At 44.6% G+C, this 14,214-nt stretch overlaps 2 protein-coding genes across 2 annotated transcripts in view; one reads left to right on the top strand and one right to left on the bottom strand.

Moving 5' to 3' along the window:
- Positions 1–2,610, bottom strand: part of BEND6 (BEN domain containing 6) — a 47,417-nt gene extending 44,807 nt beyond the window's left edge. Inside the window, exon 1 of the mRNA XM_003789662.1 lies at positions 2,128–2,610. The gene's annotated coding sequence lies outside the window, so the exon portion shown is untranslated. The remainder of the gene's footprint in view (positions 1–2,127) is intronic.
- Positions 2,611–2,997: 387 nt separating this feature from the next.
- The window catches only part of DST (dystonin), a 480,961-nt gene continuing 469,744 nt past the window's right edge, over positions 2,998–14,214 (top strand). Inside the window, exons 1-2 of the mRNA XM_012805072.2 lie at positions 2,998–3,178; positions 3,764–3,798. Coding sequence (XP_012660526.1) covers positions 2,998–3,178; positions 3,764–3,798 — 216 coding nt within the window. The remainder of the gene's footprint in view (positions 3,179–3,763; positions 3,799–14,214) is intronic.

Below are 14,214 nucleotides of genomic sequence, written 5' to 3'. Positions count from 1 at the left end.
AAAACCTCATAGGAAGAAAAGATATAAATTCTACTAAATTAACTTCCAAAATGAACTGATTGGCTGATTTAATATTTATTGAATTCCACAATGCATTAGGCACTATTTTGAACACACAAAAAGAAGCAATTAATAATAGGCCATTATTTGAAAAAGGAAATGATAAATTAGCAGCAAACAAATCAAAAATAACAATGGAACCAAATGCTAAATTCTTTCAAGGATTTCGCTGACTTACTATTACTATCCTTAAGATAAGTGATGCAAAGAACAGAAATGAATGCATCTAAAAAAGAAATACCTATAATGCTATTGCATGGCATTCGTCTGCCAAGAGAGATAAATGATGTTCTGTGTGCACTTGAAACTTATAAATGGCTACAGGGAGACTCAGGATGGTAACAACTGTGCTAAAGTAATAGCTCAGAAAATCCTAATTGCTACTTAGTTGCTTTTTGCTATTAAAAACAAAGCGTCTGAGGCAATCTGGTTACAATGCTGTGTCTGTAGTCTTTGACTTTCTGTTCTAGGATATGTAGGCCATTTCAGCTCGCTTACAAATTTTAATCAACGAGAAGCATAAAGTAAAAGATGACCTTCCTAGATTCTATCAGTGATTTCCACCCAATGTCTGCAAAGGGTAAATTCAGTTTAGTCGTGTTAAGTTACTCCACCATGCCATTGTTGAGTCAATGCGGTAGTGAATTCGCCCTTTCCTGACGTGGTACACGTTGCAGGCTTTCAGGATTCTCTTCAGTAACCTCTGCATAATGGCCGGGGATACCGTTTCTCACTGCAGTGGGCTGCGGTAGCAGAAACCTTTAGCCATGTGAATATGATGCAGTCCCACTCTCTGAGGGCCAGGGACCTAGGAAGCCTATCTGGCAGGTAGCGCAGCCTACACACTGACACTCAAGATTCTTACCTTACACACAGTGTGCAAGCAAAGTCCTTTCCATCTTCACCCCAAACAACTGAATCAATGAATGAGATGCAACATGTCAACAATCTGAATGTTTATTTTGTTTTAGGAAACCAGTTGCAATTAAGAAGACATACCCATTGTTTTCCACCTTCATGAAATCTGGGATTAAGAGACTGCATTGAACAAGGGCTTTTAAGGTTTCTTTTAACACTTACACATGGTAGGTAATATGTATGTTACTGGCCTTAAGAACATTAACAGTTAAACTTTTATGCAGAGCTGTATAGCAATTTTTTTATGTAGTTAGAAAACCACTGATTTTGAGATCCCTACAAGCAAATACAACTTAAGTATTCTTACCATTTCTTTACTGCTTTTCAAAATTTTACAAATTATTTTTATGGCACAATTTCCTCAGTGTCTTAAATTTTCCAAACAGGAGTCCAACCTAGTTGTTATCAGAAACTCCACAAATGCGGAAACGTGTTACTTTGTCACTATAATCTCAATTCCCATATGTGAGTAAATGAAACAATAACAAGCATAAAAACAATCCAGCCCCTACCACCGGAAAGCCAGCACTGCCTTGGGGGCAGCAGACCCCGGTAGCCCCGTGCCCAGGCCGCAAGATGCCACAGACCAACTGCTGCTGCAGCGCCTCCCGGCCAGGTGGCTGCGGTCCGCAGGAAGGCACACTGCGGCGCTATCGCCCTACCTTCTGCGTTGGCACTGCACCAGTTAATCCCCTTGGTCGCCAACTACAATATGCTTTTGCTGGTTACGAAGAGATGTGGGGAGGGGGCAAAGGGCAGAAAGGAAGTGTGGACGCGACTGTGAAAGATCACTATTGCCTCATACTCCCTAAAACATTTCTCCCCCAAATATTTACAAGCCAACCCCCAACTTCCTTCATCTGTCAGGTCTCTATATCTGAAATCTCCTCTCCCTTCAAATGCACAATGTGAGTCATGGATACGAGAGGATCTAAAAGTGCTCATTTCTCGGCGGCGAAATGGCATCAAGTTTGGGGATGGAACAGTTCACGTCGGCACCACGGAGCGTTCTACCCTGGAGCGCTCCTGTTTAGAGGGGCTTGGAGAAGCGTGGGCCTCCGGTTCCTGGAGGATCCCAATTCCCAGGGAAGGCCCTTCCCGGTGTTCGCGCTGCAGCGTGCGAGGTACCCCCCACAAGCAATAGCTCACCGGGCTGCATCCTCCAAAGCCCCAGCCTCGGGGCGGGGCGCAGGGAGGTGGGAGGTAGGGGGAGCACCGCCTGGAGGCTCCTGCCAGCACCTCGCCGTTTCCCCCTGGCTCCTTGGCGCCCCCTGACGCCGGGCTCCCCAGCAATTCCTCCTAGGACGGCTGGACAGGCTGAAGCCCCAGGTGTCCAGGAAGCGAAGAGGTGCCTGGCCAGTGCACCTGAGGACAGTGCAGACAGGCCGGCGGCCCCGCGGGAGGGCGCTGGGCGCTCAGGCCCGAGCGCAGCCCGCGGCCGCCGCCGAAGCCGCCGCAGCCATGTCCGCGCGCCCGCGCCGCAGCATCCCGGCCGTGATGTCATCAGCCGAGCCCCCGCCGCGGCGCCCCATTCCCGCCCCCCGCGGGCCGCCGCGGCCGCAGCCCAGGCGCCGCGTCCCCGCCCCGACCCACGTGCGCCCGGCTTTAGGGATGCTGAGGCTGGCGGCGGCCACAAGACGATGCGCTGGGCTCTGGCGGCCGCGATCGCGGCGCCGCTCCTCCCCGCTCGCCGCGTCCCCGGCGGGGCTGCGCCCGGGGGCTGCGCACAGACGGGGGCGGGGGTGCCTGGGGAGGGAGAGGGGAGGCTCCCCGCCGCCTCGTCGCTGCCTCGTCGCCGTCTGCTGAGTCATGGCAAGCGCTCCCCGCAGCCCCGGCTCACTCGCGTAGCGCGGCCGGCGCGGGGTGCGCAGCCATTGGGCCCGGCGCGGGGCCGCGAGCGCAGGGCATGACGCGCTGAGCCGCGCTCGCCCGTGCCCGCCGCCCCGGCGTGCGCCCCGCGCGGTGCCTGTGCCGCCGCCCTCCAGCCCCGCCGCCGAGTCGCCCCCGCCTCGCCCCACCATGATCGCCGCGGCTTTCCTCGTCTTGCTGAGACCCTACAGCATCCAATGCGCCCTCTTCCTCTTGTTGCTTCTTCTGGGCACTATCGCCACCATCGTCTTCTTCTGCTGCTGGCACCGCAAGCTCCAGAAAGGGAGGCATCCGATGAAATCGGTCTTTTCGGGTCGTTCTAGAAGCCGAGGTAAGACACGGCGCGGCGGGTTTCCTCGGGCTGGGAGGAACGTGTAAGCCGATTTGGAGAGCGAAGCGCTGCCTCGTCCCTTCTCCGCTGCCTTCCCGTCCCCATCACTGCCCACTCCCCAAGCTGGGGACCTTTATTTATTTTATGCCCCTTGCCCTTTTCTCCCTCACCCCCGCCCTCCAGTCTCCCAGGTTTGGATACTTGCGGCAAAACCGAGGCAGGGAGCGGAGTCACGAACTTAAATTCTTAGTGTCAGTTCGCCAAAGCCCTCGGGGCAATACGAGGCTGGTCCGGCGCTGCGGCAGCCTCGCCTTCACCCATTCTTGGCTGGAGCTTAGGGGCTAGAAAGTAAGGCATGGAGAGTTCGGGGCTCTCCAACTCCCCCAGAACTTTCCCGGAAACTTCTCGCGAAGAAGTCACCTAGAGAACCAAGGCCCTGCACGCCCCCTCCTCCCCCAAGGATGTTCCCACCAGATCCAGGCGTCTGTGCCTTTCCGACCCTTGTCTCCCAGGTAAGTCATTAGTAATTCGGTGGGTGAAGAACAAGGAGTTAAATAAAGTCTTATTTTTCTCTTTTCTCCCCAGATGCTGTTATGAGATCTCACCACTTTCGTTCTGAGGTAATTTATTTAGCGCGCACGCTCAAGGTCAGAAGAAGTTCTCTTTCCTGAGTTCCAATATTAATCATATGCGTGTTAGGATCCAGTAGGACGTTGAAAGGCGAGCATGCCGTCCCCAAGCCGAAAGGGACATGCTTCTTTTTAAACGATTCCCTATTGGTGCCTAGCGCACGTTTTAGTGAATTAAAATGTAGTGCAGTGGAGCGGCAGGGCGAGAGGGGGAGAGGCAGCCCCTCAGAGCGCTGCAGACCCTAGAAAACGCAGTCACGGGGCGGGTATCGGCTTAGTGCACAGTCTGTGATTTGCCGGTGGAAGCTTTTTCTGGTTGCTGTCCACTGACTGTGGTCGTGTGCACTTGGATGAAGACCAGGCTAGGGCAGAACACTCGGCTCCATGTGCATTTCATTTTAGGTGTCAAGTTTACGTTCCTGTTCTCTCCTAAAGCTGTCCGGGTTTTACTGGGTACTGTGATGGTTTTTGCTGGCGATGGTGTTGTGTGCTTGAACGCTTATGCTTAGTGTCCACTCCTGAAATGTTGACCCTCTGGAGCCAGGGACCCAATCACTGTGCCCAGGTGAAACAGCTCAAAGATCAGCTCCACTGAGGATTGAAGATAACAAAAGACTCAAGCTGTCCCTGACCCACCATTACTTTAGGCGTTTTCAGGCCAACTCCCACTTAGCATACTTAGTGTTAAGATTATTTTTCCTCTTTTTGGAGAAAGTTGTGCACAGCTGGGCTTGGAGGTTGCTGCGTGATACTGTTTACTCATCTTAGCGAAGGCTTCAGAGTTTCACAGCCTGAATTTTACCTGAAGTTATTTCACCCTAGACGTTTTATTGGGTGCTAGTTAAAAGCTTTAACTACATTATTAGAATATCATTACAGTGTTACACAGTGACTAATTGTACAGCATGTAGCCCCTGAGGGGGAAAACTCTGTGCTCAATTTAGGATTCTTGAGAGAATGAGTTAACCAGTCAGATCTCTGTTCCTGGGTTTACCTTAAATATCTGTGTGGTGCTGGAAAACTCCCTTAACTTCTGGGCACCTCAGTTTTCCCATCTGTGAAATAGGGCCATTAGTACTTCACAGGATTAAGGGGAGTGAGGGAGATTACAAGAAATTATGTAAAACAACAACAACAACAAAGACCCACTTAGTTCATAGTAGGTATCCAGTACTTGGTAGCTGTCATTTTATTTTGTAAAATTGAATTTTGAAATGTGCAAAAAAAAAAAGAGATGTTTGCAAATTTTCAAGTCTTTATTAAATTAATTATTCAAGTTTATGGAAAGCAACATAAACCATATCTATTATGAAGCAGTAGTCTTTATTTATTTATTTATTTTTTTGAGACAGAGTCTCACTCTATCACCCTGGGTAGAGTGTGGTGGAGTGATAGCTCGCAGCAATTTCAAACTCCTGGGTTCAATCAATCCTCTTGCCTCAGCCTCCTGAGTAACTGGGACTACAGGTGACCATCACAATGGCCAACTAAATTTTCTATTTTTAGCAGAGTTGGGGTCTCACTTGTGCTCGGGCTAACCTCAAACTCCTGGGCTCAGGCTATCCCAGAGTGCTAGAATCACAGGCATGAGCTACTGCCCAGCTGAAGCAATAGTTTTTGAATATGTGACTAATTCAATAGAATAACCCATTTAGATGTGACGCAAAGTAAATAATGGTCATCATGCAAACATCAAAGTCTAGGTTTTGATTTTAAAGAGTTCCGCACACATAAAATATTTATAGAATCAGAATAATAACCCTGTTATGGATTATTACTCTAGCTGTCAGGCATTTCAGCTAAAGCAAAAACAGGACTATGCCTCTCTCACCTGAATGTGTGTTCTGAGCTGAGCTTTCATTTGGATAGGAGGCCTGGGGGCAGTTGTTTAATGCCCTAACTCATTCATGAGATTTCTGGTACAATTTGACAACTTTGAGTTCATTTGATATTTTGATATTTGCCTTGGCTACTAGACTGTGAGCTCCTTGAGGGCAGGGACTATGTCTCTTGTTTAAGGCTGAATACCCACTGCTTGACCTAGTGCCTTGTATATAATGGGTTATTAATAAGTCTTTACTGAGTAAATGGATGAAAAACATCTCTTGGTGGGCGCTACCTCATGTAACTGGTAAATAGAACTGACAGTTGGGCAGAAAAGAAAGATACATATTCTCAGGACATTGCTTAGAATTCAGCATTTGCTGAATGTCAACTCTTGATTTTTTTAGGCTGACACAAATTGCCCTGGAGTTTCTACTAAAAATGTACATCACTAGTTCAAACAAAATGGAGTTGATTAGAATATTTTTTTTCCTGAGAAAATTAAGCACAGTATTAGCTTAATTTATTGATAGGGTGCCTATCAACAAGTTCCTTTGATAAACTAATCAACGAATGTTATTTGATAAGTAACAATCCTGAGGCTATATTGCACAAGAATGTCCTAGCGATAAAAATAGGACATTAATTTATTGTTAATTAATTTATTTGTTAATGCAAATAAAACATTTTCCCTTAAGGAATACATAGGGGATTTTTTTTCTTTTCCCCTTCTATCAGGATACAAGATTTTCTTCTTTAGAAATACCTTGAATGTTCTTGACATGATGGATATTCTTATTGTTTGTTGGAGTAGATACTGAAAAGTACTTTGATTGACAAGTCAGAATCACATTGAACTAAGAAGTTACCCGTATCAGTGAGGAGATCATTCTCTTTCAGTATTTCTGTAGTGGTCAAATGAGGAAATGGGTTTAGGTTCTGCTGACTCACATGGAAACATGAAAGAGCTTCGGGAAAGCCCTGGAGCAGATGAAGAAGTTCTGTGAGCACTTTGAGGCTTTCCTTGGCAAGAGGGTATTGCTTCTGCCACCTGCACCCCCAGGAAGGAGTCCACTTGGACAGGAAGTTTTAGTGGGTTCCTTCTCAGATAGTTAGAGAACTACTTCTCCAAGAGGAAAAACCATGGAATCAGGGCTCAGTTTGGTTTGGGTAAGTTCTACAGTAAAGAAAACGTCATCTCTCTCACCTGAGGAGCTCCGACTTTTTTCTGCTCACTAAGTGTAAAATAAACACATTTCTTTATTTTCTTTCTCAGGAAGCTCAAAATAAATAATAAAGAGGATTATAAGATGCTTTAGAAACAACGCCCAACGCCCCTTTTTATTTATTTTTTATTTTATTTTATTTTTTTTGAGACAGAGCCTTAAGCTGTCCCCCTGGGTAGAGTGCCGTGGCATCACAGCTCACAGCAACCTCTGACTCCTGGGCTCAAGCTAGTCTCCTGCCTCAGCCTCCCAAGTAGCTGGGACCACAGGCACCCACCATAACACCTGGCTATTTTTTGGTTGTAGCCATCATTGTTGTTTGGCAGACCCAGGCTGGATTCGAACCTGCCACCTTAGGTGTATGTGGCTGGCGCCTTAGCCACTTGAGCCACAGGCGCCGAGCCAACACCCCTTTTTATTTTCACATACTTGCAAACTTTACTGGCTTTTTAGTAGTCCTCTAAATTTTAATCATAGAATATGAGAATGTGTAATTATTAATCCATCTAGCAAGTTGTGAACAGTATAACTCCATTTCACTAATAGATAAAAAGGCCCAATTAGAAATATGTGTTTTGTATATGCATATAGAAAGCTTATACAGTGAGGTTTTTTTGTTCTAAACAGCTAACAAAGAGAAGCGATTGCACATTGATGTAGGATACAGCTTAGAAATCAAGTGTTTATTCTGGTTTCTAGCATTCTGACATGTGAGAAGTGTACTTTTCCTGAGGATTTATGTTTATGCTGTAACTGTTTTGTTTGTTTGTTTTTGAGATAGTCTCACTCTGTCATCCTAGGTAGAATGCTGTGGTGTCATAGCTCCCAGAAACCTCAGTCTTTTGAGTTCAAACAGTCCTCTTGCCTCAGCCTCCCAACTTACTGGGACTACAGCCACCAGCCATGACACCCAGATTACCCAGCTAGTTTTTCTATTTTTAGTAAAAATGACGTCTTACTCTTGCTCAGGCGGTTCTTGGAACTCCAGAGCTCAGGCAATCCACTCACTTTGGCCTCCCAAAGTGCTGGGATTACAGGCTGGAGCCTCCGTACTTGGCCATACTGTAACTTTAAACAGTGGTAAACTGTTACCCTAGATCCTTGTGGTGAAAGTCAGGCAGTGATAATCCTGATTTTGAGGAAATTTCAGAAAGTAATATGGGTAATTGAGGTGCCATTAGATTATAGGAAAGAGTCTTGGGAGTACTTCAGTAAAACGAAGACAATTATAATGCCCTTTTGAGAATACCCAGAGTGAATAGTGGTAAATGATCCCTATTCATCTGCCTAGTGGAATAAGGGCAGCTTTGTTTGATATAAGGAAGGGAAGACTGTGTTTTATTATCTGTCAGGATTTGAGTAAATGTCTTCACTTCCCGTTCCAGGCAAAGGATTCAAAAGAGTTAAGCAGTTCCCTAAGAGTCACATAGCAAGATAAGGACTGAGTAAGACAAGAATTCCCTGGTCACGCTTTGTCTGTCCTTAGAGTTTAACTGTGTCATTTACAGCCCAGAGAATAATATGCCCACAGTTGTCACTGAAAGAGAGAAATTTAGTTGAGTGAGTTTTTAGTGGACATTTCTTATAAAACAAAATAAGTAAATCCCTTAATTTGTTTCCAGTGATTATCCAAATTATCCTAGATGAAATAACAGTCCACCAGGCTCTCTTAGTTCCATCATGTTTTCAGAGTGTCCCTGTATCAAACCACGGGAGAATGGTCAGCAAAATAACTGCGTTTCGCAGCTTCTCATTACATTTGCATCTTTCATTAAGAATTACCTAATTCAGTGGATTAGGGAAAATGATTGTCTATTATGGAGCTGTCCTTCATAATTAGGTTATATTTATAAATAAATTCTTTGTTTAGAGATAACATCTAGGACTAAAGTAATTTATGCTAATTCAGTTATAAGTTGTTTTACATAAAATGCAGCATTTATTTCGTGTCACCTAGTTATTTTCAAGATGAACACATTTATTTTCTCTTTCTGTACCAGATAGAGACACGAGGTCTGAGAGATAGCCACTGCTCTTGATAATTCCTTCTAGGTCACTCCCAATATCAGTGCTGAAATTTTATAGTTACTGGTTTCTTCTGTTACGGTAACTGAACTGTTAGGCTGTCTCTAACTACGAACCACAGATGTGATGACGGCATCAGAGGCTGCAGTACACAAGTGTACAGCTAACACATAGGTAAGAAGGACAAATTCATCCTTTTCACAGAGTCTATTACTCCAGAGTCAACGCTATCATATAATTAACTCTTACTTTAGCTACATGGTGACAAAACAGGATTGCTGAAAAAAGGAAAAACCTTCCACTTTTTTTTTATACAACCAAGTCAATTAAATGCAATTTAGTTTAAAACCGAAACATAAGCTTTTCCAGAGAAATCTGAATCTTTGTCTAACCTTAAGGTTCAAGAATGGTTCTCTTGGCTCAGGGGTGTCTGTAGTTCAGTGGTTAGGGTGCCGACCACATGCACCAGCTCTGGTGGGTTCAAACTGGGCCAGGGCCTGCTAAAACAGCAACAACAACAATAACAACAACAAAAATAGCTGGGCGTTGTAGCAGGTGCCTGTCCCACCTACTTAGGAGGCTGAGGCAAGAGAATAGCTTAAGCCCAAAAGTTTGAGATTGCTGTGAGCTGTGATGCCACAGCACTCTACCAAGGGCAACATAGTGAGACTGTGTCGCTAATAAAAAAAAAAGAATGGCTCTCTTTGAAATTTGGATTGCAAGATAAAATCAGGTTTTTAGCTCTACCATTCACTAACTCATCTTGGTTAAATCTTTCTTATAGTCTCTGAGACTTCTATGTTTTGTGTTCCCACTGGAAACATGAGGATGATCTCTGAAGTTCATTTTAGAAGTAGTAGAACATTTTTCTATGTACAAAGCATCATTCTGAAAAGGGATCATGTAAAACATGATTCCTGCTTTCTAGGGGTTTAAGGCAGGTAAAGAAAAAAATATAACTAGCAAAAATACCAAGTACAAAATTATGTGTGGAAAGGAGATGGTTGGGATAGTTCTAGTGAAATGATCTTCGAGCTATGGTGATGGGAGTCTTCCCAGAGGTGAGGACATTTCTGAGGCAGGATGAAGGTCGTGTAGTAACTACAACAGTCTCCTCCTAGCCAAGATTTTGCTTTCATGATTTTGGTTACCCATGGGCAGCTGTGGTCTGAAAATAGTAAATGGAAAGTTCCAGAAATAAACAGTTCATATGTAAGTTTGCAATTGCATGCCATTCTGAGTAGTGTGATAAAATCTCGAGCTGTCCTACGCCATCCCACTCTGTCATGACCAGGATCTGAATCAGCCCTTTGTCCGGCGTCTCCACCCTTGTCTGCTCTGTGTACCTGCTCCTTAGTCACTTTCAGTAGCTGCCCCAGGTATCAGATTGACTGCTTTGGAATTGCAGTGGCTGTATTCAAGTAACCCTTATTTTACTTAATAATGGTTCCAAAGTGCAAGAGTAGCAGCAACCTGATCCTGGCAGTTCAGATGTGCCAAAGAGAAGCCTAAAAGTGCTTCCTTTAAGGGAAAAGATGAAAGTTCTCCACTTAATAAGGAAAGGAAAAGTTCATATGCTGAAATTGCTAAGTCTTCTATCCATGAAATTGTGAAGAGGAAAAAGGAAATTCTTGCTGGTTTTGCCGTCACACTTCATATTGTTTGTTAAGTGCTTAGTTAAGATGGAAAAGGCAGGCGGCGTCTGTGGCTCAGTGAGTAGGGTGCTGGCCCCATATACTGAGGGTGGTGGGTTCGAACCCGGCTCTGGCCAAACTGTAACAAAAAAAAAAGGATGGAAAAGACATTGGATTTGTGGATGGAAGACATGTACAGAAAACATGTTCTGATTGACAGTGACGTGTTGCACCAGATTCACTTAACCTTAATTAAATTAAATGTTATTGTAGGCATGTGTACATAAGAAACAATAGTATATGCAGAGTTTGGTGCTATCTGTGGTTTCAGGCATCCACTGGGGCCTTGGAATGGATCACCGATGTATAAGTGGGAACTACGGTGCTTCGGTGGATTGAAAAGGAAGGAGAGTAAACCTCCTAGGCTGGTGTAAGGGCATGAGATTGACAAAGGTTTTGGAAAGCACATGCCTATTTTCAGAGCTCAGTGTATACCAGTAACCATAGAGTAAAGAGTTCTTGAGATTGCATAAAGGAATATAGCGTTGGAAGTATTAGTAGGCGCTAGCTACAATAAAAATAATTTTTGTATACTACTTGACAATTGTCAAAAGGCTTTGAAATAACATTATTTTAGCCCAGCACCTTAGGAAGACTAACTGCTATAAGCCCTCTCACGAGAATCAAAAAAGTTACCTTCTGATTTCTTTTCCAGCACCTGTAATAAAACAGTTTGATCACTCTTCTTTTATTCTCTGCTGCAGAGGGCCTGGGAAAATGACCAATGTTAGACCTTCCTGGTCACTCTGAGGCTGAGTTTATGAAGGGAATCATGTTTTTGAAGTCCAAGGACAAAATGTCATTGGGTTATATTTTGACTGAAGATACCCACCCCTTTCAGGGATTTGTGGCTACCTGCTCATGTGTTTAGTGTGGTCATTACAAATTCTAATGCAAAGTATAATAAATTTGCAGGTGATTCATACAAGATCATTTTTATTGGCTATGAAATATATTTAAGATTTTATAAGTATTTGAAATATGTATAATGACTTTTCAACTTCTTCCTTGAAAATTCCTCTCCCATGATAATTATTCTAAATGTTTGCCACCTCTTCAGATCCCTAAGCCTCCTTCCTCATCCTCAGCCAGTGACCTTTGTCTCCTAACGCACACAGAACATTAATGCATCAAGCCTTAATTGCATTAAGCAATAGCTCCTTAAACTTCTTGTCCCTACAAACTGACATCTTAACCTTTCCTCCCAATCCAATGGAATATTCACCTGTCCTCTATATTGGTATTTAATACCTGTGTTGTGAATCCCTTTCTTCCTGTCTCTTGTTGTCCCCTCCTTCTCATTTATTGTAAGTTGCTCCCTCTCTGCTGTCCCTTTCCCTTGCATGTAGATGTCATACTGAAAATAATAACAGCACAAAATTTCCCTGTACCACCAGGGAAGAAAAGTTTGCCGACAAAAGATCCTTTATTTGTTACCCACTGTTCCTCACCTCTCATTTATTCTTTAATGTAGTCTGGCTTCTGATGCTACAACTTAAAATTACTCACACTTAGCTCATCAGTGATTTCCAGATTGCTAAATTGAACATTTCAGCCTTTATCTTTCTTGGCTTATCTAGTATTTGATACCGATGGCCTTTGATTACTTCTTAAAACTATCACCTGGCATATGGACAACACTCCCCTTATCTCTCCCCCTCCTCTTTTCCTGGCTCTGTCTTCCTGCACTGGGTCTTTCCTACTTATAGGTTGATATTCCCTGTCTTGTGCCTACATATCATACAGTTTACCCATATAAAGCATATAATTAAGTCACTGTTACTATATTCACAAGGTTGTGCACCTGTCACCACAGTTTATTTATTTATTTATTTTATTTTATTTTATTTTTTTGAGACAGAGCCTCAAGCTATCCCCCTGGGTAGAGTGCCATCACGCTCACAGCAACCTCCAACTCCTGGGCTCAAGCGAGTCTCCTGCCTCAGCCTCCCAAGTAGCTGGGACTGCAGGCGCCCACCACAACACCTGACCATTTTTTGGTTGCAGCCATCATTGTTGTTTGGTGGGCCCGGGCTGGGGATTCGAACCCGCCACCTTAGGTGTATGTGGCTGGCGCCTTAGCCGCTTGAGCCACAGGCGCCAAGCCCACAATTTATTTTTAGAACATTTTCATCACTGCAAAAAAAAAAACCCATACCTATTATAATAGCAATTACTCCCCATTTCCTCCCCTCCTTCACCTTTCAACTCTAGGCAGCCTCTAACCTACTTCTTGTCTTAATATATTTTCTGGGCCTCATTTTGCCTGGTTAGATTTTTAAAATGTGAAATCTCACTGTGCTTAACAGTTTTGGTTTGGCCCCCCCCTCATGTTACTGTTACTCAGAAATCTGTATCTCAAATTCAGAACTCAAATTTTTTAAATTTTATTTTTTTGTTGAGATGGGGTCTTTCCATATTGCCCGGTCTGGTCTCAAACTCCTGGCCTCAAGCAATCCTCCTGCTTTAGCCTCCCAAGCCACGAGGATTACAGATGTCAAGTCACTTTGCCAAGCCTCAGGCCTTTCTCTTGACCTCTAGATCCAGAGAGTCAACTATTTTTTACTCATTTTCACCTCATAGATGTCCTAGAGGCGTCTCACACGGAACATTTCTAAAACTGCATTCATTAGTCCTTTACCCTGTGCCTCCCTTTTGGAGAACGACACTACCTTCATATCTAGCCCTCCAACCCCCTGCAGTCACTCAAACTAGAAATACGGAAGATGTAACAGACCGTTCCCTCACCCTTGCTGCTCTATTTGTCTTCTCTTTTAAATATCTCTAGGCTCTGTCTTTCTTCCTATCCCCATCACAATTTCCTTCGTTCAAGACCTTTGGCAAGGCTCGGCGCCTGTGGCTCAAGTGGCTAAGGTGCCAGCCACATACACCTAAGGTGGCGGGTTCGAATCCATCCAGGGCCCGCCAAACAACAATGACGGCTGCAACCAAAAAATAGCCGGGCGTTGTGGTGGGCGCCTGTGGTCCCAGCTACTTGGGAGGCAGAGGCAGAAGACTCTCTTGAGCCCAGGAGTTGGAGGTTGCTGTGAGCTGTGATGCCACAACACTCTACCCAGGGGGATAGCTTGAGGCTCGGTCTCAAAAAAAAAAAAAAAAAAAAAGAATTTACCAGGATATGCAGGGAAGAATCTTTTCCCTCTGATGCTCAGCCCAAAGTACTCCATGATGTCTCAAACCTGTTTCATACAGTAGCGGGAATAAAACTGAAGAACTCTCTAATCCAAGAGAATGGAGAAAACTCTTCACTGAAGTCTAGGGTGACTCAGTCGTATGAGAAGCCAGGGTGTTTTAGAGGCTGTCCCTAATTTGGAGGTGATTTCAATGCACCATAACCCACCAAAGGCACCTCTGCTGTCAGGGTTTGTGTTTGGCTGGCCATATTGTTCACTAAAGATGCATTTAGGGGATCTCTCAAAGGCAGGGGATGGTATTGCCCAGTGGGTCTAAACTTAATGTGTATCAGAAATCATCGGCTCGGCGCCTGTGGCTCAACCGGCTAAGGCGCCAGCCACGTACACGTATGGTGGCGGGTTCAAATCCCCAGCCCGGACCCGCCAAAACAACAATGACGGCTGCAACCAAAAAATAGCCGGGCGTTGTGGCGGGCGCCTGTGGTC

This window comes from Otolemur garnettii, unplaced genomic scaffold, assembly GCF_000181295.1.
Source record: "Otolemur garnettii isolate 467f Iridium unplaced genomic scaffold, OtoGar3 scaffold00035, whole genome shotgun sequence".
Taxonomy (NCBI): domain Eukaryota; kingdom Metazoa; phylum Chordata; class Mammalia; order Primates; family Galagidae; genus Otolemur; species Otolemur garnettii.
The sequence above is the reverse complement of the archived record's forward strand: the minus strand, read 5'-3'. Positions and strand labels throughout refer to the sequence as shown.